General features: G+C 38.5%; 1 protein-coding gene across 12 annotated transcripts in view; it reads right to left on the reverse strand.

Moving 5' to 3' along the window:
• Positions 1-24,347, reverse strand: part of ANKS1B (ankyrin repeat and sterile alpha motif domain containing 1B) — a 405,586-nt gene that overhangs the window by 159,065 nt on the left and 222,174 nt on the right. For all 12 annotated transcript variants that reach the window (XM_042890329.1, XM_042890340.1, XM_042890339.1 and 9 more), the window contains one exon: positions 10,879-10,977. In XM_042890329.1, the coding sequence (XP_042746263.1) occupies positions 10,879-10,977 (99 nt within the window). The remainder of the gene's footprint in view (positions 1-10,878; positions 10,978-24,347) is intronic.

The raw sequence follows: 24,347 nt of genomic DNA on the forward strand, positions 1-24,347 counted from the left end.
GGTGTGGGGACCTTGCCTCCTGCTCCCTGACACCAAAGACAGAAAATTAATCTCAGAACTAGGATATCTACCAGCAGTTTCAGCCAAAAAGCAATAATTTGTTTTGGCACAAAAAAAAAGAACCAATCTCTTTTCTAAACAAATTTTCTAAAATGTGCCCAATATGTGAAAACTAATAAACTATCACTATCAATTCCCTCCTATGGAAAGTTTTGTTATGTCTGTTAATATCATCATCTAACTTATTAACTGTCATTCTTAGCTGGCTGAATTTTTTGCTTTCAAATATTCTTTGACAGATTGGCTATCTAGACGTGATAGTATCATTAACAGTACCTACGTTTCATATAAAATGTTATGGAGTTTTTAAATAAAAATAGAAACAGTTTGTAATACAGCTGTTTGGAAACACTGCCAATTTACTTGCTTACAGCATGTACTTTAGTTGCTTTGTATTCATATTCTCCTTAACAAGTAACAGCTCTTGAACTGTCTGTACCTTTCTCCTATATTACACCATAATCTCAGTCTCCTCTCACAGATCATTGAGAATAACTCATTGATGCTAACTGCTGATTGTTTGTTTGTTTTGTTCATTACTGTTTGTTTTTGATAGAAAGACTTCCCATTTTACTGACCATATTTTCAATCATTTCATACCAGAGCCAACAGATGTACCAGTGGTGTCAAACATCTAACCACATATGTCCACACTGTTTGACTGGTATAAAATGTCTGATTCAAGTCTTGACTGTTCTAAATACAGCCTTTCAATGATTAACTGCTCATAAATAGAAGCAGTTGTTCTTCCACAGACGGTGCTTCCAATTCATTAGGTTACTCTATTTAAAGAGCAGTATTGTTGCTAGCTGTTTCATTGCAGATGATTTTAGAATGCTGACTATTAAAAAATCTAAGCATGAAGCCCATAGGATTTAGGAGTGATAGAGAAAAAGAAATGTTAAAGAAAATATGATATAAACTAAGCACAGAGGAAGACACAAAACATAGGAGATTTCTCTTCTTAGTCTCACTGATCTTTCACTAGCATTGCTTCCTCTGAAATGAATAGAAAGCAGAAGCCAGGAAGGGCAGTTTCTCATAGCCAGATGTTAATATCAAATAGCATTTTACTGGGTTGAGAAATCCTTTACAAGAGACTGCATGTATACCAGTTTTTTTAGAAGTGTATCACTAGTGTATCTATACTGTGTTTTACATAAGAATAAATGGTACTTTACCTGACTTTTTGTCTCTTACAGGTGTACAAGTAAACAGAAATGGAGCTTTACAATAATCATGTATGCACTGGTGAATTCAACAAAACAACTGTTACTAGTTTATTGTGTTCATCTCAGACAGAGGGGAACTAATGCTATTTTCTCTACAGGTTATATCATTATCTGGTGGATTTCATCAGTGTATTAAAATCAAGCTTTTTATCCTCTGCATAAGGAGAAAGAGATGACTCGACTTTCACAGCTTTTTAAATGACAGCAGAGATTACAGTGAATTTACACACTTGTGTAGGTTTGCAAGATCTTTTTTAGCAGGTACATAATGCTTTCTTATAAAATGTTGGCCTTTCTGAGACATTTAATCATCTCTCCCAGGAATGTATACAAAACTATCAATTACCAATCTGATTAATTCTGGATTGTGGTAAGGGGAGAAGGCTGAGGGGGAATCAGGACAGGAACAGAGAGACAGTTCTCAAGCAGACCAGCAGAACTTCCTACAGATCTGAGAAGATTTTTTAATTGCTGCTGATGCTGCAAATGTCACTGGGTGAAAACAAGGACCTGCCAGCAAAGGCACAGTGGGTAAGAAAGAGCCATACACAAAAGTTCTGTGTTTCTTTTCCACCTTGCCACATATTAAAAAAATCAACTAGTTGAAGCTGTGTCCCAATAATGTTTGACTTTTCTTTCTGCTAGTCAAAATCTTTCAGTCTTCCTGTGGAGCTTAATATAAAAAGACAATATAGTCACATTCACTTTGCAGCATAGCCTGATTCAGCATCCTGCACTAATGCAAAATCCAGATGATCATGAATTAAGTTCAGAGTTTCCTACAGAAGATTACCAGCATTACAGAAGATTATCAAGCATCCCTTCTGTAACTTTTTGCAGTTTGAATCTGTCTTCTGAATGAAAAGAAAAATAGATGCACGCAAACATATTTTTTCCTTTGGAAAATTTGAAATAGTTAGTTCCACATCCAGAAGACTGAAGAGACTCGTTGTTCGCCAGTCGCCGTATGTGGGACAAGGGAAGAACGTTCAGTGTTACTGAGATGCTTTATGTGACAGTTCAGGACATTTCTGTTTGATATGATGTAATCTTAAGAAGTCCTAAATAAGAAATTTGTGAAATAATTAGAATGTGTGGCCTTTGATCTCAAGAGTTTCTATGATGATAACTTTTGAGAGCAGCCCCTTGGGTATTTGTTAGTACTTCAGCACATATTGCTGGAGATTTACAACAGATCAACAGACCGACACATAACTGGCAACACTCACCCTCTCTTGTGTCCTTAGTAGCCCTGACTGGTTTCCATTCAACAATACGCTGTCAACTGCACCCAGAGGTTGAACTAGCAACATTCTCCTTAACCCAACAGTACTATGGTTTGCTGCCAAAGCATGACTTAAAAGTAAACTGATCATTGCCTCCACTTCACACTGGTTTGGTTTGCAGAATATTTTGGGTACCCATTATACCTTATACTTGTATGTACACTACAATATAGTTTTCTTTTTGGAGGAAAGTAAATCAGAAGACCAGAAGCAGGAACGCACCAAATACAATCTCTAAATTATTTTCTCCACCTTTTACTAATGTTATTTTTTATGATGGTCAGAAAACCCAACAATCTCTTCAGCTTCACCTATGGGGTATTTAAAGGAAATGTGTCTGAATGAAATTATGCTCTTCAAGAGACACAAAGATTTGAATCAAGTGGTTGACAACTCTACCACCAAGTCTGCATTAGTCACAAGGATTAGCTGGCTATGCCTTAAGAGTAAAAGTTATGGGAGAACTGAGTCCCCCTGATCTGAGAAAGGTTGCAGATGGGAATGTGGATCCCATTAGGGGTCCTGATGGAGCTTACAAAGGATGAATACCTGGAGAAAAATAGCCACACTAGGAAAGACATCCAGAAAGTAATTATCAGTATCTTCTTTCTCAGACAGAAGTATGTGCAGAAAGTCTAGGACATTCAGGATGTCATTATAGAAAATAGCACTTTCTCTCCTTTAGCATATTAGCTTGCCTCAGGGGAGAGAGTAGGCACTATGGAGTCAGCCACAAAAAACAATGTAAAAAAGCATGAGAAGAAATAAGACTTGCTCAATGGGCAATGGTGACAGGACCAGTGATAGCTACTGTAATTTACATGAAACAGAGAAACGATTTCATGTCCCATCAGGTGTAGCTCACTAACAGAAGGAAAAAAGGAGAACATTAGTGGGACTACTTTCATCAGACAGCTTTGAAGCACATGAATAGACCAGTCTGAGATAAACACCCTGAACTACAGCATGGATGTTTCTAACAACTGCTCTGTTCTACTGATCCATTCCTTTGTGTTTCAGAGTTGAAAAACTTCTGTGCTATGCTGAATCTAACACTTTTTTTTCTGTCCTTATGGCTTTAGAAGCAGTGTAATGAGCTGGTGAGTGACCTCTTTCCAAGTCTGGTAAGTAACTTGAGAGGTGTTAGAAGGAAGAAAAACAGCAGGAAAGAAAGCACTTCCCTTGACACCTGTTTTACATCTTCAATTCCAGCAGACCATAACAAAACCAAGAAGTCATTGCTAGAAAGGGACATAAATGTTATGATACCCACTTTGTAGCATCTCCTCCTTTGGTCACTGTCATTAGGAATGGAAGTGCTGGTGATCTATCTGTTAGCTGTGCTGAATGAGAGAGAATTAAACACCAGGATTCAAAATAGATTGCTAATCTCTGCAACACCTAAACCAACTGATAGCAAATAGCAAATATATGATATGGTCCCTCTGCTATATACACAGCATAGTTAACGGGCACAGGCAAAGTAGTTCTGTGTTCCTAAATGCCAGATTTAATGTGCTTACACAAATGGGTGTTACATATGAGTAATAGATTTAGCGCTTTTTAGAAGCACAGCTTTACTGCTCATATAACACTATTTACAGAGAGCATGTGCTCAATACCCCACTCATGTCCTACTTTTTGTCTGCTTCTGCAAAGCACCCAGGAAACAGACTTGCTGCCTGCATGCCACTGCTACAAGATTCTCAGACGTGAAACCTCTCTGTGCAGGAAGGAACAAGCTGCATACTATAAGAATAGCTCTGAAGCCAGGAAAACGGTGCTTTAAGCTAACAACATTCTTCCATCTGTCAAATGAGAGAATGTGTTCCCATTACGGGCTGGGAGAAGGAGCTTTATACTGAGCAACTGACATGAAAAAATTCCTTTTTCTCATCTAGGTCCTCAGATGAGCTAGGATAATTATTTTCAACCACTTAGGAATCCATTGAGAATTCACTTGCACATAAACTCTGGATGCCGAGATAACTGAAAATGACACATTGCGACTTCTATTGTTTTCTTAGTCAATTATGCATATCTTGCAAACAAGTACTCCCTCAGTATTAGTTTTTTTCTGAAGTCCTTGTACTTGCAAATTTAATATACTTTCAGGCATGGTCTCTGGCTCTCTACACATCTGAACTTCCTTTAAATAAAACATATAAAATCCATTTCCAAAGATTTATTGATTTCATTCTGTTAACACACACAAAAAATTGTGAATGTAATATCAAACTCTGCTAAGACATTTGCTCTAAAACTGGTGTCATGCATAAAATATTTCCCTTTTAAGAATTAACTTTACAAATTATATTTCTACTGTCACATCTTAACCTTATCTAATAATAACAAACCATAAAGTACTCTAGTTAATATTAATGTGAAACTTGAATAACTTAAACTACATTAGTGTAAGATGAGAATGTGGGCTGCTATCTCTAATCTAACAAAAAGGATAAAATGACAAGCAAAAAAAGATCCCAACTCTCCTTATCTGTTACAAAAATATTAGCTTACTCCCGTATGAAATGTTTTCCTCAAATACAGAATTATTAAGGAAAAGTATTCTATTTTGAGAATTCTGGTTCATACATGCCTTTTTATAATGGTTAAACACAGTATAAGAAAATACAAAATAAATTTATCTATATTTGGATAAATACCTGGATTTTTTTTCCTATTTAAAACTACATCAGGCGTTAGCAAATAGTTCCTAAATATACCAGTGGTGTTTGAAATACAGAGATACCACCATTCTGTAGGAAATCAGTATTGAAGAGTGAGAAAAGTCATCTTCCTGGCACCAATGGATGCTTTGCAGAGGCAAAATTGAAACAAAATGGTGGAAAAACTGCAAAAAGTGGCCCCTGCCTCCCCTGAGTGGGAAGACTGAAGTCAGTGATGAGAAGCAGCTCCAACACAATGTGGACAGAGCTGGGAGTGATGGCATCCAACCCTTGCTCATACAAAGGATGTTCCCAGAGGTGCTGTGAACAGGATGTGCAGACAGATGGGTACGGCAGTTTGTGCTGCAGTTGACGCTGGCAAGGCAAACAGGGAAGGTGTTAGGGAGCTTGCTCCTTTCTTGTGGGTGAGGCACCCCATTGAAACTAAGATGATGACCACAACTCTAATGGAGGGCCCATAATCTTTCCAGGCTCACACGTTTACACAGGTGGACCTCCTAGGGGGCATTGCTGCCCAGACCTCTGGCTGTGGGAAGCTTCAGTATCTGGAAGTCATCCAAAGGACTGAGGTGAGTGAGGATGTTGCGGGTGCAAGCACACCCAGCTTGATGATCTTTTTGAGCAGCTAACCAGGCTGTGAGAGGAAGTTGCCAGGCTGAGATATATCCAGCAGCTGGAGAGATTGATGCCTGGCATTATGCAGTGGTACAGGCAGCCCAATAGCTCTGTCTTATGCCCCATCAAGGGGAAGAAGATAAGAAGGTTTCCAACCTGACAGAGGGCAAAATGTTCAGGATGAAGGAGACAGGAACCTTGTCTCTGCTTGGGTCAGGAGGACAAGTCCATCCCCCCCTCTCCACCAAAGACTCCCTAGCCAATAGATATGAAGCTATGGGGTGGAAGGAGAAGGCATAGATGGAGGTTTGGAACCAGAAAGGGGCAACCACATTAAAAAGATCTAACCAAGAACTAGAGTCACAACCAGTGCCATTAAAAAAAGGTGAAGGGTCTCAGTAATTGGAGAATCTGCTGAGGGATGCTGAGGCACTCATTTGCCATCCATATGAGATCTCGCCCTCTAGAAAGGTTTACTGCCTGCCAGCCTGCATTTGAGATATAGACTTATATATATAAGGAAAAAGATACCACGTAAGATAAAGCCAGAGGACTATCCACTCCTGTCTTTCAAACTGGGTCTCATGAAGCTGGGACTGGAAAATAAAAAAAAAATATATATAAATGTCACTTGGGAACACGCTGAAAGAAACGGAAGTTCAGGTAAAGTTCTCCTCAGTCCTACTGGCTGGAGAGAGACTGAGGTTCAGGCAGGAGGAAAATAACAGACCGATTAAATGAATGGCTGCATGGATAGTGTCATGCCCCGGGCTTTGGTTTCTATGATCTAGGACACACCTTCTATAAATCGGGAAGGCTGAGTTGGGGAGGGACACAATTGATCTGGAGGGGCAAGAAGATCCAAGGCAGTAAGCTGTCAGAACTCATCACCAGGGCTTTAACTAGATTTAATGGGGGAAGGGGATGTACTGCTGAGGAAAAGAAAGATTCAGGGAACACTGTCACTTTATGAATCAATGGGGGAAAATCTCAACTTCATTCCAGAGGTCTTAGAGCTTCTTCAAGAAGGTAATGTGGCCAAAAGCCAGCTGAAGTGCCTTTATACCAATGCACACAGCATGGGAAGTAATAAGCAGGAGGAAATGGAAACCGTGGTGCAATTGAAAAACTATCATTGCTGTCACGGAAACATGGTGGGATGACTCATAGAACTAGAATACCATGATTGATGGCTATTAGTTTTTTAGGAGGGATAGGCAAGGTGGGAGGTGTGTGGGAGTTGCCCTCTAAGTTAAGAAGTGGATAGACTGAGAAGAGCTGCCTCTGAGAAGTAGTCATGAACAGGTTGAGAGCCTATGGATTAAAATTATGGATCAATAAAGGGCATCTGGTGATCAGGGTCTACTACAGGCCATCTGATCAAGAGGAGTCTGTTGATGAGGCCTTCTTGCTTTAGCTGCAAGAAGTGTTGTTCTTGCAGGCTCTCATCCTGATGAGGATATTCAACCTTTGTCCTTAGGGAGAAAGGAACAGAGCAGAGCTGGCAGCACTTCAAGGATGCCTGTCTGAAAGCAGAAGAGCGTTCCATCCCCCAGAATAAGAAATCAGGCAAAAGAAGCAGGAAACCAGTGTGGCTGAGAAAGAACCCATTGTCCAGGCTTAGGGGAAAAAGAGTAAAAGCAGTAGAAGCAGGGAGGGATGGCCTGGAAAGAATATAGGGATGCTGTCCAGCTGTGCAGGGATGGGATCAGAAAAGCCAAGGCACAGATGGAATTAAAATTGGCAAGGGATGTGATGAACAACAAGAAGGGTTTCTTTAGATACGCTGGTCAGAAATGACAGGCAAAGGAGAATGTGCCCCCTCTCATAAATATAAGGGGAGAGCTGACCTTCTCAGACATGGAGAAGGCTGAGGTACTGAACAAGTTCTTTGCCTTGGTCTTCATGATCAGTCAGGCTTCTCATGTCCCTGAACTTGTAAGCAGGGGCCAGAGGAGCAAAATCTCTCACAGGGCAAGAGTGGAGCAAGTCCAAGACTACCACATGAAGCTGAACGTGTACAAGTCTACAGGGTCAGACAACATACATCCCAGAGCTCTGAATGAATGGGCTGATGTAGCTTCCAAGCTGCTTTCCATCATATGGAAAATCATAAAAAAAAATCATATTCATATTCATTTTTCATATGGAAAATCATATGAAAAATCATGGCTTTCAGGTGAAGTTCCTTGTGACTGAAAAACACCACTGCCATATTCAAGAAAGGGAGAAAGAAGATCCGGGGAACTACAGGCCAATGATCCTCACCTTTGTGCCTGGGAAGATCATGGAGCAGATCCTCCTGGGAGAGATGTTAAGGCACATGCAAGATGAGGAGGTGATCTGAGACTGCCAGCATGGCTTTACCAAGGGCAGATCATGGCTGACCAATTGCGTGGCCTCCTATGATGGAGTGATGGGACTGGTGGACAACAGAAGGGCAACTGATGTTGTCTATCTGGACTTACTCTCATTGATGTTGTCCCACACCACATCTTTATCTCCAATTTGGAGAGAAATAGATTTTAAGGCTGGACTATCAGGTGGATAAAGAATTGATTGGATGGTTGTAGCCAGAGGGTTGTTTCCAACAGTTCTGTGTCCAGGTGGAGGCTGGTCACAAGTGGTGTCCCCCAGGGGTCCATCTTGGGAACAGTGCTCTTCAACATCTTTACTAATGACATAGTCAGTGGGATGGAGTGTACCCTCAGCAAGTTTACTTATGACTCTAAGCTGTGGTGCAGCTGACACAATGGAAGGGAAGGATGCCAACCAGAGGGACCTGGACATGCTTGAAAAGTGAGTGCATGACGTTTAACAAGGCCAAGTGCAAGGTGTTACACTTGAATTGAGGCTATCTCAGATACAATTACAGACTGGGAGAATTCATTGTGGCTCTGTGGAGAAAGACTTGGGGGTCCTGATGGACAAAAAGCTGTACATAAGACAATAGCATGCTCTTGCAGCCTGGAAGGCCAACAGTATCCTAGGATGCATCAAGAGGGGTGGCCAGCAGGGAAGGAGAGGGGATTGCCTCCCTCTACTCTGCCTTCATGAGGTCCCATCTGGAGTACTGTGTCAGCACAAGAAGGATGTGGAGCTGTTTGAGCAGGCCCAGCAGAGGGCCACGAGTATAATCAAAGAGCTGGAGCCCTCCAATGAAGATAGGTTGAGGGAGTTGGGCTTGTTTAGCTTGGAGAAGAAAAGAAGGCTCTGGAGAGACCTCATTGTGACCTTCCATTACCTGAATGGGAGCTTACAAGCAGGAGGAGGATCTACTTTTAAAATGATCTGATAATGAAAGGACAAGGGGAAATGACTTTAAATTAAAAGAATGGAGATTTAGATTAGATCTTAGGAAGAAATTCTTCACTCAGAGAGTAGTGAGGTGGTGGAACAGAGAACGTGGTGGATGCCCCATCTCGGGAGGCATTCAAAGCCAGTTTGGATGGGACCCTGGGCAGCCTGATCTAGTAATTGGCAACCCTGACCATGGAAGGGGAGTTGGAACTGGATGATCTTTAGTGTTCCCTCCAATCTAAGCCATTCTATGATTCTTTGATAATTATAAATATTTTCATATAGCACTAAAACATAGAATATTAAAAAATCATTCATTAATTCTGAACAATTTAAATGAATAAAAAAGAGTTGGTTTCTTCATGAAATATGAAAAACAAACAAAATACATCGACTAAGAGCAGGGATTAAAATTGCAAAGATTTTTTTTGAATGATAGCATTGTTGAATAATTCATAAATTCACATTTAAACTATAAATATCTATTGTAATTTATCAAATGCTACTTTTATATACACTAATACTTGCACCATTTTTCTCACTTGTCTAATATGGTATATGGAATATTACTGTCTTTAATCATGTTTGTTGTTTCAGTGCACAGACTCAAATTGTAGTATACAAAGATTGTCTAGCACATCCATCAGTGGAAGCAATTCACAACTTTACATATTTCCTATACAAAATAAACCCTTGTTCTCTTTTACAGGCAATCCATAAAACCTTTTCTAACTAACTATGATGAATCAAAAATCCTCTTGGCAGAATCAGACTCACGATCCAAACTGAAAAATCCTTTAATGGCTCTTCTCACTCTCCATCACTGTCACACTGCAAACAGTTTAATCTCTCTTTACCTTGATCATTCCACACATGCTGCTCCCAAACTCCAGAGTACTCCATGCACTTTACACCAGATGCTATTCCTGCCTCAGTATCTCTCATGGCAGCCCTCTGAGAATTAGTGGTGTCTATGGATTTCCATTCATTTTCCTTACACAGTTTCCTTACACAAAATCAGTAAGTTTTCATGCATAGCCCAGTATCTCTTCCACATACTTATTCAAATTTCTTTGTTTAGGAACACTAGCAGAAGCCTGCACTGATATCATGCTGTTGTGCAAAATATAAGAACCATGCTGATTTTAAAATCTGTAGCTTAAATCAGCTAGAACTAAAAAATGATTGGAAAATGACTGCAAGTTGTTATGTCCACAGCTGAGAAGCAAAAATACAAAGCAGTAAATCAAATATGGAGCCTATAGGAAGTCTCCGAATCATACGTAAAAGGCAAGTATTAGGAAAAACATGTTTCATCCAAAGGTATGAAGAATATTTATAAGATTCTTTCTTCAAAGGGAAAAGTACTTTCAGGTCAAACATCCAGTATTCATTGACAGCCTTATTCACACATGTGTAATGACAGAGTGTATAAAAAGATTAAAAAACTGGAAGAAATTAAAATGAATTCTTAAAAGCTGTAATTTGAAATTACAGATTTTACATTCCTTTGCTTTATTTGTTAATTGTCCATACAAAGTGGGTTCAATGTAATGATATTACTTTATTATACTTTTGCACATACAACAAATGGTAACAAGACCAGTAGGGAATTATGTTTATGTTTTTTAACTTTAAAAAATGTGAAAGCTGTAGGTGCTAGTTCTCACACCTGGATAATAGCAGAAACTATACCTTTGGGAGAAGCTGAATTGCTTGGAGTATTCTCTGTCTATGTCCAGAGTTAAGTATGCCTATTTCCAAGAGATCTTGGTCCTCCATTACATTGCTTCCCTAAAATGAGAGGAAAAAGGGTAGAAAAAAAATGAAAAAAGAGCAGATGACTTCAACAGCTTGAAACAAGCCCCTTCTGCTGGTTTTAGAAGGGAACATTTTGCTTAAGTTATTATATTGGAAAAGATTAACAAATGACTGATGATGGCATTCACTGTCAAATTGACAAAATATGGCGGAGGGCACTTGAATTCATGGACAATTGCTATACTGCTGACACCCATATCAGTAGAGAAACTGTAGCTCCCAATAAAGCCAAAAATCAGATATGAACCTTCTTTCATTTGACTGGAACCAAGGACATGGCTATAGAAATATTCCAAAACTCTTCATTTTTTTCATTCTCCTCCCAGTTACGTTCACTTTAATTCAGTATTAACAATATTTAACACATAATAAGAGAAGCAGAATGGATGAGGATAAAACTCTTTAGTTACTTATCAGTAGAATGCTGAAGAAACCTAAGAGTGAGAGTGGTATCCACAAACCCCGCATAGCTCCATCCCCTTGAATTTAGCTGTACCAGCGCAACCCAAACATTACCCATTGCTGCTCTTATCTCACCGCTTGCAGGCAGGTCAAAAAATTCTTGACATGCAAACACCAGTTAAAGACCATCTGTCCAAACAATACACAAAATAAAAGTCCACAAAAAATAAGCAATTCAATCCTCTATTCTTAGGATCTTCTAGCAGTAGGAAACAAAGTACAGCTACACAAGTAACAGGGTAATATGACTCCTAAAAGATAATCATGAAGTTCACCCAAAGAGTGGGCCATAGAAAGTGCAGTTCAAGGAGTCTGGCAACACGAAGGTGGAAAGTGTAGCATTTGAAGGATGAGGTACTTGATTAGGCAGTGACTATAATGAGTCACAGGAGGTACAACAGTAATTTAAAATGTGAACTGCAGTCAGGGATGACACCAAGACGATTCAAAGTAGGCTGACAATCCTGCATTCCATTTAGACTACTTCATTTCAGACCAAAAGATAAAAAAGCTTCCAACTTTTTTACAGTTATGAAGCAATCCAACAAAAAAGCAGATGACCTTTCTAAACTCCTACCCCTAGAGGAACCTTATGACGCTAATTTGCTGAAATGAAGAATTTTTACTATTTGCATTCATTTAACATCACCATGAAATAGGCTTTATGCAAGCAAATCCATGAAAAACTTTATCTCCACCATTCTATTTAGCTTGCTGCTTCTGATTCAGTAGAGATCTTAAGGAGCAGCAAAATCAAAAGCTGGGAAGCTCATAACAGAACATACTTTAATACTTTGCTGAATCAGGGCTTAACAAAGGGTACGAATTATTTCTGAATATCAAATCTCCTGTCCCACAGCAACATGGCTTTCTTTCAAAAAGCACAGTGAAATAAGCAATGCTTCACCCTGTTTGCCTGCTAAATCTTCTCTCCTTTCAGATGGTCTGATTAGTTTACAGACGTACTCTTGAGGACTCTTAAGTGCTACTCTGCAGAATATCTTGCAAAATCTAAGGGAGGTCTTTGTAAGGCAATCATGGAAACATTACAAAGCTATTACATTTAAAATTATATTTCACAGTAAGGGGTATGATTTAAGGCTACAAGGCTGCAAATCATATCTTGAAAGAACAGTGCTGCTATGAAGAGAGAAGCTGTGCAATCATGTCATTTTAAGTACATCATGTTGTATAAGAGTGCATGCAGCACAGGCTGTGCAAACTGTGGTAGTGATAAGGTGGGGTTAATACCCTTTTTAACTTCCTGGCAAACACATACAAAATGTCATTTCTCCTTTTCTTCCTTTCTAGGTTAACTAACCTAAAGAGGACTGTAAATTTAAGGAAGAACTGGGGAAAAAAATAAAAAAAAAAAAAAAACAAAAAACTGCATTTTAGGTCATTGCTGCTAGAAATATCTAGCATAAAATGGCTTTATGCAAACTGAGCCAACGGGAGATCCTGTCCAAAAGACAGACTATATATTTTCACTCATTTTAATAAACACAGCAATTTGTTTACTGTTATTGCTTTCACTTCCTTATTTGAGCAACGCTTCCCCTTTTAAAACTATTTTAAAGAAATACATTCCACATTAATTACATCATCGCTGTTTTCCAGATTTCACCCATCATCACTGTATGATGTTTATGCACAATCAGGGTGTACTCATCACTGAGCTACTACATACTGTTTACTGGTGTCACAAACCTTGGCACTCAGTTTAAAATACTGTAAATTTACAACCCAGTTCAACAAATACTCAGGCACAGGAAAAATGCTGCCTGTTTGTGCCAAGTTGCTGCTTGGCAGAGACAGCATTATTTTCATTATTTTGTTAATTCTCTACTATTTTTTTTTTTTTTTCTTTTTTCTGCACTAGGTCTTTTTTTTTTCTTTGCCATTAGGTTTTTTCATTTCTTTCTTTGTTTTAATTCAGGAATTAATGTTGCCTCCTTGTCCTCACTCTGTGAAGGCAAGAACCTGGTCTTCTTGTGCTTCAGTCTTGGAGCTTTTCCTGTGTTACCATCAGTGTCAACAGCAGCAGCCACTCATCCCTCCTGTAAAACAGATCCTGTTGTCTCCTCCTAAGGGGTAAGCCTATTTTTTATCTCTCCACAAGAGCAAATAGAGGAATTTCAGATAATAATTCTCTTCCTTGCTGACAAAGGAGAGTAAATTGATCATAGAAAGCTGCCTCTGAAGGGAAAGAAACAGTCCCCCTTATTTCTATCTCCCTGGTGTCTGCTTCCATCTCCCCTTAATCCCAATACCTGATTCTCTTTTTACCTGATTTCTCTTTTTGCTCTCCTACAGCCTCCTTTCACAGCCTCCTACATTGAGAATGAGGATAGCCTCACTTCTTTCTTTTTGCTGCAGCAGATCAGGGATAAGAGGAGAATTTGTCTTCCTTCTCTTAGATGCTGTGCACACATTTATTATAAACCGGGCCAAATTTAACCTCAATTAACTTTATAGAGATGACATGGCAAATTTAATTAAAACAAATATGAATACAATAACGTCTTTTCACACTATTTCAGACTCAAAAATAACTGAGCTGTATTAGCTGAAACATTCACCAAAATGAAATAATTCTAATAATTCTAGACACCTAGAGAATTTCAGTCTACAGATTTAACTTTGATATGCTTATATACAAGAAAATATGGGTTCTTATAACAGAAAATATGGGACAGCAATCTCTACTTGTTCTTATTATGTAATAAATATGTAAGAAGCTTTGTGGTGATTTTACAGCTTTCCTAAATCTATAAGAAAACTTAGTTGGAAGGAAAACTTCTCAGAATTAAAGCTGTAGGAATATATAAAAATTCCCTGTACTAGGGCAGATTCAGACCTCATCAGTTGCAGTTTACACCGTTGAAATTCCTGTCATGTAAATGTGTAAGGGATAGGCTTACATATGAACTGGAAATACTCTGGTTCCAAAGTTCAATTGAGGGAATAGCTAATGCTCCTCGGGGTTTGTGGCTCTGCCCTGCTCTCAAGAATATCGTCTTTATCCCTGTTAGGACACAGAGGAAACTCATTTCTCGAGTAAGAAAGCAATAGCTTCACAGAACAATTGGGTTCAAGAATGAAAGAAAAATGGCTGCATGATAGGAGACTGGAAGCATATGGAAATATAATTTAGAAAACTCAGAAGCTCTGCCGAAGACTGATATAGTTCGTATAAACAAGTTAGAGCAAAACCCACGATGTTGTAGTATGAGTTAAGGACTTTACTGGCATTTATTTGGAATGTTCCACACAAAATCACCTCTGGCACCGTCCACCTGAAGTTAGTACATCCATCCAAAAAAACACTGCTTTCAGTTTTAATGCTAGAATCCAGAAGTGTCTAAGTACTTACATACAGAATCTTTATATACAATTTAATTTGGAATATGTCAGGTTTACAGCAACATAAGTTCTGCCTCTATTAGAAAAAAAAATCCTGGTTTAAATACATTAGACAGTCCAAGCAACCTCTAAAGTCCAGTCAAAACAAATGATTCATAAACTCATAGACAACTTCATCTACTATCAAAACAGAACTTTAAAGTTTTTTTTTTTTTTTTTTTTTTTTTTAAGACTAATATCCATTCTACATTCTGTAGGAAAAAAAGCACTTTGAAGATTTGTCCCCGAAGATATTAAAATAAATAATGCACTAGGATGGCAGGCACAAGACTGTTCCTCATTGTTCCCTTTTGCACCTATGTCTTTAATCCTCATATATGTTCTGTGCTAGAGACCTAGATCAAGAAAATTCCAGTGGTTGGTTATGTCACTTGAGTAAAAAAAAAAAAACAGCAGGTAAACTATGAAAGAGATGCCAGATATATCACTAGACTTATCTGAAAATTCACCCAGTAAAGTTGGGAGTGAGAGAATGTGGTGACCAAACTACCTGCATATGCATTTTTGTCTTATTCTTGCTCTTCACCACGGCTAATAATCTCATAAAGATTGGAGAGAAGTTCCATGGATTTTCATGACAATCAAAGTTCTGGAAAAAAACTTTAATGAAGAGATAAATGCCTATGCATTCCTGTGTGCAAACAGAGTAAAAACTAACTGGAAGAAAAAGAGAAAGAACCAACTTTTTTGCATTTGAGGCTCTTTCTTTCCTTTATAAAAGTAAATAATAATATGTAAGAAATTGCAGATCTGGAGGAATTCTGTCTATGTACTGGCAGCACCAACTAGACCAGCTTTTTCTCTGCTCATCTGTGTCAGCCAGAGAAGGAAAAGAAGCGAACTGCTGATCACCAGTTTGAATTCATTTGCTGTGCAGACATTGGTGAGACTAAATTGAGCTGCAAGTGCCAAGTGCCACTGGAGGTGATTTTCCCAAGAACAGGGTTGTTGAAGCTAAGGGAAGGATGACTCCTGTGCCTATTATAGTGTTGATAGGGTAGTGCTGGTATATGCCTCAGTGTTATTTCTTACAGCAATATGCTCTCCTTTGCCCTCTTGCAGCTGCCCCAGTAGTAATCAGAAGCACTTTCAACATGCTATCAGTACAGACTTTGAAATGTCATCATCTGTGGGATGTAATGTATTGCAGTGAGTAAGATCACAGTCTAGGTACATCGCAGACAAGGCCCGGTGATTGTTTGAAGGGTCTTATCACTATTTCTTCCAATTTGTATTGCAGTGAATCACTGGCTGCCTGAGACTTGTCACTGCAGTAGCACAGCTGGGGGCAACCAAATGGAGATAGAACAGCAAACCTTGTAATTGGGTTAGCAGGGTTGCTGGAAATATGACTTGGAACAGATAGGAAAAAAGATAACATAAAAGGTAGTACACTTAGCAGGGTTATTTGGGAGTACTATCATTCTTGCCACTCAGAGAAAAGAGTGGGAGCAGTGCAGGGGCAGACAGGAACAGTCTTCGATTATGCATGCATAAAGACAGAAAACAGACCAATAGCACCAGAAAACTCTTTTCTTCCTTTTCCTTTCCAACCCAAGTAGAAGAGAAAGAAGAAACAAAGTAAGCAGCCATCTTACACCAATGGGAAGGAGTCCTTTCCTGAAGCATATATTCGATAGCTCACTTAAAAGAGTCCCATCCTCACTGCATATCACTTTACTACTCACCCACTTAATGCTAATTTCCCTGTCAACTGCATCCTTTTGAAATAGGTGACATCTAAACTGTCCTCTGGCTGGCAACAAATTAAAAACAGATTACAAGATGGTTAAGGACACACTGAATAACCATGCCTATCCTTTTCCATTGTCTCAGTCATATGCCACAAGGTTTATAAATTTTCATCACAACATAGCTTTTTCACACAGTAAAAGAGGTTCTTCCTTAGAGGCTTGCAAGAAATAACTAGAGAAATGCAGTTTTTAATAATGAAAACTGCTTCTTATCAGTGAAAAATTTCAGGCAATGTGTCACATATTTCGTCTCCCAGTAAGAACTGGCAAACGACCAGAATTTAGCAAGCTTCAGTATGAGTGAAAGGTTGCCTCTCACTAGTATTGCCACTGTTAACATGAAAACAAGATCTGTGAGAATGATTATTGAGTGAAATGTTTAACTCATACTTTAAAGTCACAATGATTTATCAGATTCCTGGAGATACTGAAGAAATTGTTATTTCACCTCCAAGCCTGACAAGACTATGTTAGAAACATCCCTTGCAGAAGCTTGAAATTCTGCCTTGGGCAAGAATAAAGATTGATTGTAAAATATGTTAGGAAGAATGGACCGAACACATCACAAATCACTTGATAGCATTCTTCTAAAATTATACTGCCTTTAAACTACTGATATCGATACTTATCCTCAACTCTCACTCTGCTCTATTATCAGTGTTTATATTTATGACTTCATTAGCAATTAAAACCTTCACAGAAATAAAGAGGAAAGCTGAAGACAGTTTTCCATGTTGCAGTTACTTCTTAAAAACTACTGAAATCTTAATTAAAAAAAGTTATTTTAGTCACAGATAAGAGCAATGGATAGCAATTCAGAGCAGTTAAGGCACAATACCACTCAGGGAATTTGACCTCTAATTTGCAAACTATGCATGAAGATAGAAGATGACCTAAATGGGATCCATTTCAAAAGGAGTCCCAGCAGACCTCAAGTCCCATCTACCAATGTTTTAAAAATCTCTCTCTGGTTCACATTCAGCTCTTCCAGAAGTGAACCTAAACTAACCAGTACCATCAAAGGCCTTTCCAATATTGATATTCAAAAGAACATGCATTCACAGACCTTTCACACAACAGTAGTAGTTAATTAAAGTACTGAGATAATTAAACAATACTGATAGCTGGGACAAGGATTATTGTAAGAAAAATTCTGCTATTTTTATCTCCTCTTCCTTGTAGCACTGATTCATTACAACCACCACAATTGTCACATGCAAATTAGCTGCACAGATAAGGTGGCAACCGAAAAAATTACCTCCGATATTGCACTTGGCCCACTTAATTATGAACGCTGTTGACCCAACTCTGTCTGCCTATTTAATCATAACAATTCAAAAAACAATTATTAATACCTACCTAAATTACATATTAATGTCTTGAATGTATATTGCAAAGATAATTTCACTTCATTTGAGTAATGAAAACTCTGAGGAGTCTGTATTATACCATTATTCAGATTACTTGAGATAAATGCTAGTTATCCTAGATGCTAAATTTCTCAAAGGGCTTACTTTAAAATCAATATTACCGAGAGCTAATTAACAGACTTCTAAATTCTTGGGAAAATATTCCTTTCTCCAGTGAGTATGTGTGTGAGTATGTGAGTGAAGGGAAAGACAAATACGGTATTTTCAGAAATAAAAATTCTGAACACATATGCTGCTTGCAACATGGGATTCTACTTAAGCTTGGTGTTTTTGTAATAAATGTAGGAACCCCGCTTACTTCCAGGGAAGTCTCACAGAGTAAATGTGCATGTTTCAAACCTCAATTCTGTCTGTCAGATGTTTTCTTTCTCATGTTTTTATCAACCCCAGTCATGTTGAGCCACGCAAATCAGTCCAAAGAGTACAAAATACATAGTCAAAGCCTTAGACTGTAAAATTCTGGGCAGAATCCATGTTTTAAGAATAACTTATTTAGAGAGGAGGTCTGTGAAATGGCAGTAAGAAAAGCATATACTCAGGAAAATACTTAAGCTTATACATGCCTATGGCCTGAAGTTACAGCTGTGGCTTTGCTCAACTCCTGAACCCCACTCACATTGTTTTTTACTTTTACCTCTGGGCTCCCTGACTTTCAGTTGTGAGCAGATGGAACAGCTTGGAAACTACATCCAACTTTGCCTTCACATGAATCAAGAACAAGGCTCTGCTTTTTAGGTATCATGGGAACACGATCTTATGGAAAGTCCCAGGGCATGCCTAGGGCAGAGCCAGAGAAGCGTAACATGAGTGGTAGGTTGTACTTTCCTAAGAATGTGACTGAAGAATGAAGAATTCCTTTATCTTTTTCTTTTTTTTTTTTTTGTTTCATAACACAGCACATTTATTAGAGGATTCACCAGAAGGGAAAAGCTCAGATTCACATCTTGCTAAAACTAAAATTTGAATTTTCTAAAAAGTGAGCAATCTGTGCAATAACTGATATAGAAGAACATTCTGGGATTGAAGCAGAATTTTTCAGTGCTCCTGCTTAAAGTAAATCACCAGTGAATTCAGTCAGTAAGTCAGAAAGGAACATTATCCTTTACACCAGTGAGAGTTGGGGGTGGTAAATTAGTCTTACACTGCTTTTGCAAGAAGTGTTTCTGGTCTAATTCCAATGACTGCAAAACATAAAAAGTAGAGAGAAAGCTAAATGTTTCGAACTATCTTGAAACTGAGAATCGTAACACTTGAGCTACAGTCATGCTTCTAGAGTGCACTGTAATTCGAAAGGTGGTGGTGAGCAAGCTGCCCTCATCCAAAGGGACAATTTTGATATCAAGATTCAGGGAGCAAGATGAGAAATTCAGCCTGCAAATGTTTTCTGAAGCAGGGCTGCATAAGGAGGCAAAATCTTCAGGAATAGCTCTTGCTTTGGAGTATCTTGCTGGTCTCTTTTGCTTACCGCTGCAAAGCTCCTTCTTAAACAACAACAACAAAAAAGATCCACACAAGAACTGCAAATCAAAGTGACCATGCTTTCTGTAGCCACAGCTTGTCTGCATTATTAATGAGGTCTTCGAGGCCCCACCTGCCTGTTTGGGGTAAGCCTGTGCACTGTGAAATGAAGCCACAGTTGTACTTTCAGGCACCCAGACCTTTTTCAGATGTAGATGATAGCAGTTGGAGGCAATTAGGTCAACTAAACTTGCTTTTTAAATATTTTATTACAAGAGATAATAAAAAATATGAAGCTACTTCCAAAAATGAGAAGTACTGGAAAATGGATTGTGTTTTCTATGCATCACTGAGCTGCTGTGTTTAAATGTATTTCACGTTCATGCCACTTTTGCTCTGCCGTGGTGCAGCAAGGGTGAAAGGTAAGAGATCTGTTGTAAAACAAGCTGGAACATACCAACTTTCTCTAGGTGAAAATTAAAAGGTTGCAGGGCAAGTGCAGTCAGCCTTGCCAGACAAATTCAACAGTGACAGAAAAATGAGCAAACACTGGAACACAGGAAGTTCCATACAAACACAAGGAAAATCTTTACCGTGAGGGTAACAGAGCTGGAACAGGCTGCCCTGAGAGGTGGTGGAATCTCCTTTTCTGGAGATACTCGAGATCTGCCTGATGCTCTCCTGCTTAGCCTACTGCAGGAACCTGCTGTAGCAGGGGGGCTGGACCTGATGATCTCCAGAGGTCCCTCCCAGCCCCTATGACTGACTCTATGATTATGTTGAGACCCATTTTAATATACTTGTACATATTTTATTCATTAAGGCAGACAGAAGGCATTGCAGGATTGAACAAAGTATTGTTTCCCATCGCACACATGAGATTTCTGATACCTGTGATTATTCTAATACAAACTGTTGTTATTTATTTCCATGTCTTATGCAGAGGCATTACTCTTTAGGCCCCTGAAGCCCAAGAGGTAACAGAGATGGTCTCCATTTTCTTCATACTGTTTCTAAAAATATGAGAACATTTGATTAAGGGTTGACAATTTTCTTTTCTTCCTTTCCTTGTTCTTGTAATTCATTTCACATGGGAAGTGGGCTGTGTTTTTCTTATTCCTTCCAATTCAGCAGCTGGGTGGCTGGCGTGGCAGGCCCACTCTTGTCACCATGGCAACCAGCAGCTCGCTGTAATATGATCCCATGTGCTTCATGTCTCTACATGGGGTGATTATTCTCTGGTAACAATCTGGGAAATGCTTTTCCATATTCTCATAAAGGAGGATTAATCAGCGTTCCACCGCGCGGCCACCGCGCGTGGAGCATGGCACTGTGTTAGGAAGCATTTCATGCACAGTCACTTCACAAATGGTTCAGGCTGAGCTCATTGCCCACCGGTGCTGCTCCTTAGGAATGCACTGGAGAATCCCCGTGTTAGCTGGAGAGCCACCAGCATGACTGTGCTAAAGGTGAGGGCTGAAGGCCTGCCCTGTTGGTTGGGTGTCTCTACTGGTGAATGCTCGGAAAAGCAAAATACATTAATAATTGCTCTTATGTAATGTTCCTGTACTGTCATCAGTGGGCTAATTTAAAGCTAAGCATATGAGTATGTAACTACATTAGAGAGTGAGTGCTGAGAGCAGATAGAAGACTTTATTTTACTAAATAAAAATCCAGCTCAGATTGCTGGTATATATGGCTTAGTTGCCCTTCAGTCCCTAGAAGAGGTGATTTACCCTGTTCCAGGTTGCAGCAAGTCATCTCCACGCTGCAGTGCTGATTGCTTTCTGTGTGTTGTACAGGCTCTGGACTGTTAATTCTTACAAATTAACTTTGGGGTGATGTATTACACAAGAATCAAAATAAGAGCTCTCCCTTCAGTAAACTGCATTAATAGGCCCAGACTTATAGATTGCATGGCAGAAAGGATATTTCTTCTCTCCTAAGGGGAATATTACACTCTTTTTTATAACACTTGAACAAGGTGTAACTGGGCAATATTTATAAATCTGAAATGTAAGAACAAACAACTAAAAAAGTAAAATCAGATTTCTGGCTGTGAAAGTCAAATCCTAAACTTGGTACTTTCTGTTCCCTTTATCCCTTCCTATTAGCTTTTATTCTCTTTGTAATTTATTCGCAATACACATTTTTTATCCAGATCTAGTTAAGGAAATACTATGTTAACTAGTATCTAGTTAACTAAATACTAGTAAAATAAATGCTGTGACCTTTCTTTCTGTTCACATTCTCCCCTATATTTGCACATTTTTCACTCTTGCAAATATTCTTGCATTGTTTAGTTGGACACAACACAAAAGCAGTAATTAGTGTCACTATTGTAGTTTTGTTTTCTGCCTGTAGCAGAGTAGCGAGGGATTACAAATACTTAGGAAATTATGCACAGAACATTGTCTTTTTATACCAATCCATAAGTAGGTGTGTAAAGACAGCTACAATCTTTCAGTAATGATGCACATATATAAAAAAAATAAAAATCCATGCATTTCAAGAAGTGTGTTCTCAAAAACTGAACTATGTAACTAGAACCAAAGCAACTACTAGCTGCAAATATTAAAAGTCACAGACTGGTTTTATGTATCTCACATTCCTTGGTTTAAAGAACTTTCTGTGTAAACGTAAACATGCTGTTATTTATTTGATCATGGGATTTATTTGATTACTTGTTTTATAGGATTACTCCCACAGACACGCTGCATTTACTTAAAACTCTGAGTTGACAGGTTCAAAATGAATACGAGCAAAGCTTGACATATTCTTAGAGTAGTATTACCTGTATGCAGATTGATAAATTCCCAAAACATTGTAGAAGAGCCCTGCAATGTTGCTACACATCTGATTTTCGAAGTATACATGTTAGGACACCTACTGCCATAGCTCACTAATCCTACACTCTAGAAATTCATTTCCTTTAGTCATAAGGAAATCTTCACACAAGTCAGTCTGCTCTGTATAGCACACTCCCTCCTTCCACCACTGATGGCTATTCACCAATCTGTTTCCTACACAAGGATACTGCATTTAACAATCAACATTTAGGGACTTTGGGGGCCTCCATTCTATCAAAATTCTGATGCTTAGTAGGTTTCTCTGTGAGCAAGCTTTTTCTAATTTAACTTTGTAATAAAAAACGTTCCTCATGCTCCTGAATGGGTACTTGAGTCACGCTGGTCCTTCCCTGCCTCAAATAACAGCTCCAAAACAAAACAATGTGTTTGTGTGACAAGACAGTAGGATTCTGTGTAACTTCAGTTGATCTTGCTTCTGTACTACAGTACGCCTTCTTAAAAGGGAAGCTACTGCACTAAATAAAACAGACAAAATAAGAACAGCTGATCCCCACTATATATTAAAGCAATTAATATCCAAGGTCCCAAAGTTACAAAAATGAAGACTGGCTTACCAGCCTTCGCCACAGGATACCTATTCTATATGTAATCATACATAGAATATAATTATATTTCTGAATAATCCATGAATTCAATGAAAGGGGATTACAAAACGAGATTGCTGGTATTTTTAGCCTTTATCTTTCCCTGTGTGGGTCCATGTCTTATATATATTTTTCCATTGAAAGCTTCACCAGTAAGAATGATTCACTTTCTTCTGACTTTTTTTAGACATTCATTGAAATAATAATAGACAGCTCCAAAACAGCAATTAATATATTTTATATGACTCTGAAAGGTGGCATTTTTATACCCATTATACAGATAAAGAATTAGAACAGGACTAATTAGGGCCTGGATTTGAAAAAAAAAAAATTCTCACTGCCTAAGTATAGGGATTGTTTTCTTCCAGTCCAATGAGTACTTAGTACTTACCTACATATATACTCAAAGGAGACCTACAGACAAGTTTAGCTGTGAGCTCTCACACTTCAGCAAACGTGAATTTTGCTCCTTCTTTCGGACATGTATATCAAAGCATTTTCAACATATTGCTGTCAGGAAAGTTTGTCTTAATATGTAGCAAATTGACCAGGAAACTCAGAAGTCACTTAGGAAAATGGAACAATCTGAATAATATGATATTACAAACCATGCTGTAGAGCAGTTTTGGCTTTCTGCAAGGAGTCAAATGAAGCCCACCCAAGGAAACTAGCTCTCATTCAGCATTAGCTCTGTTGTGTCAGAGCAGGCTCCCAGAATAACAAGAATGCCTCTGAGATGACTATCCAGTTCAATGTCCTTCTGCTTTGTTTAGAACTACATAAATGTGTTAAATCAGTAAAAAGACTTAGTTGTGGGGCAACTTTCTCTGCCTTCCTTCCTTCCTTTCTCTCATCCTTCCTTCCTTCATCTGGAGACGACAACAACAACAACAACAACAACAAAAAAAAAAAAAAGGCATTTCTACCGAGGAAAGAGAAAAGGGAAAAAGTAGGAGTAAGGGAGAACAAGAAGAGTCCATTCTGAAGGGATAGCATCGCAAGGAGAGAGCTTAGAAATACACATGGATTTTGTAGTATTCAGATATAGAGAATCTTGGAAATAAAAAAGAAGGAAGAATAGTACCCAGGCATCTACAGAAGAGATTAGGTATACTAAGACATAGTTTCTCCTCTGAGTTTGATTTAACAAAAGCAATAAAATGGACAACTTCAAGATTAAAATAATTAAAAACTACTTATAACTAGCTCATACACGGAAAGTGTTCCTTATTTCATTTTGTTTGGGCCATAAAAATATCAATAAATATTAAGTACTCATTTTATTTTCATGTAATATTTTTTAGCATGAGTCCAGCAGTTGTCACTGAATTCACTCAGAGCTTAACTGACTTAATGAGA

The sequence above is a fragment of the Lagopus leucura genome, unplaced genomic scaffold (assembly GCF_019238085.1).
Source record: "Lagopus leucura isolate 7727_CA_CO unplaced genomic scaffold, USGS_WTPT01 Super-Scaffold_100159, whole genome shotgun sequence".
Taxonomy (NCBI): Eukaryota; Metazoa; Chordata; class Aves; order Galliformes; family Phasianidae; genus Lagopus; species Lagopus leucura.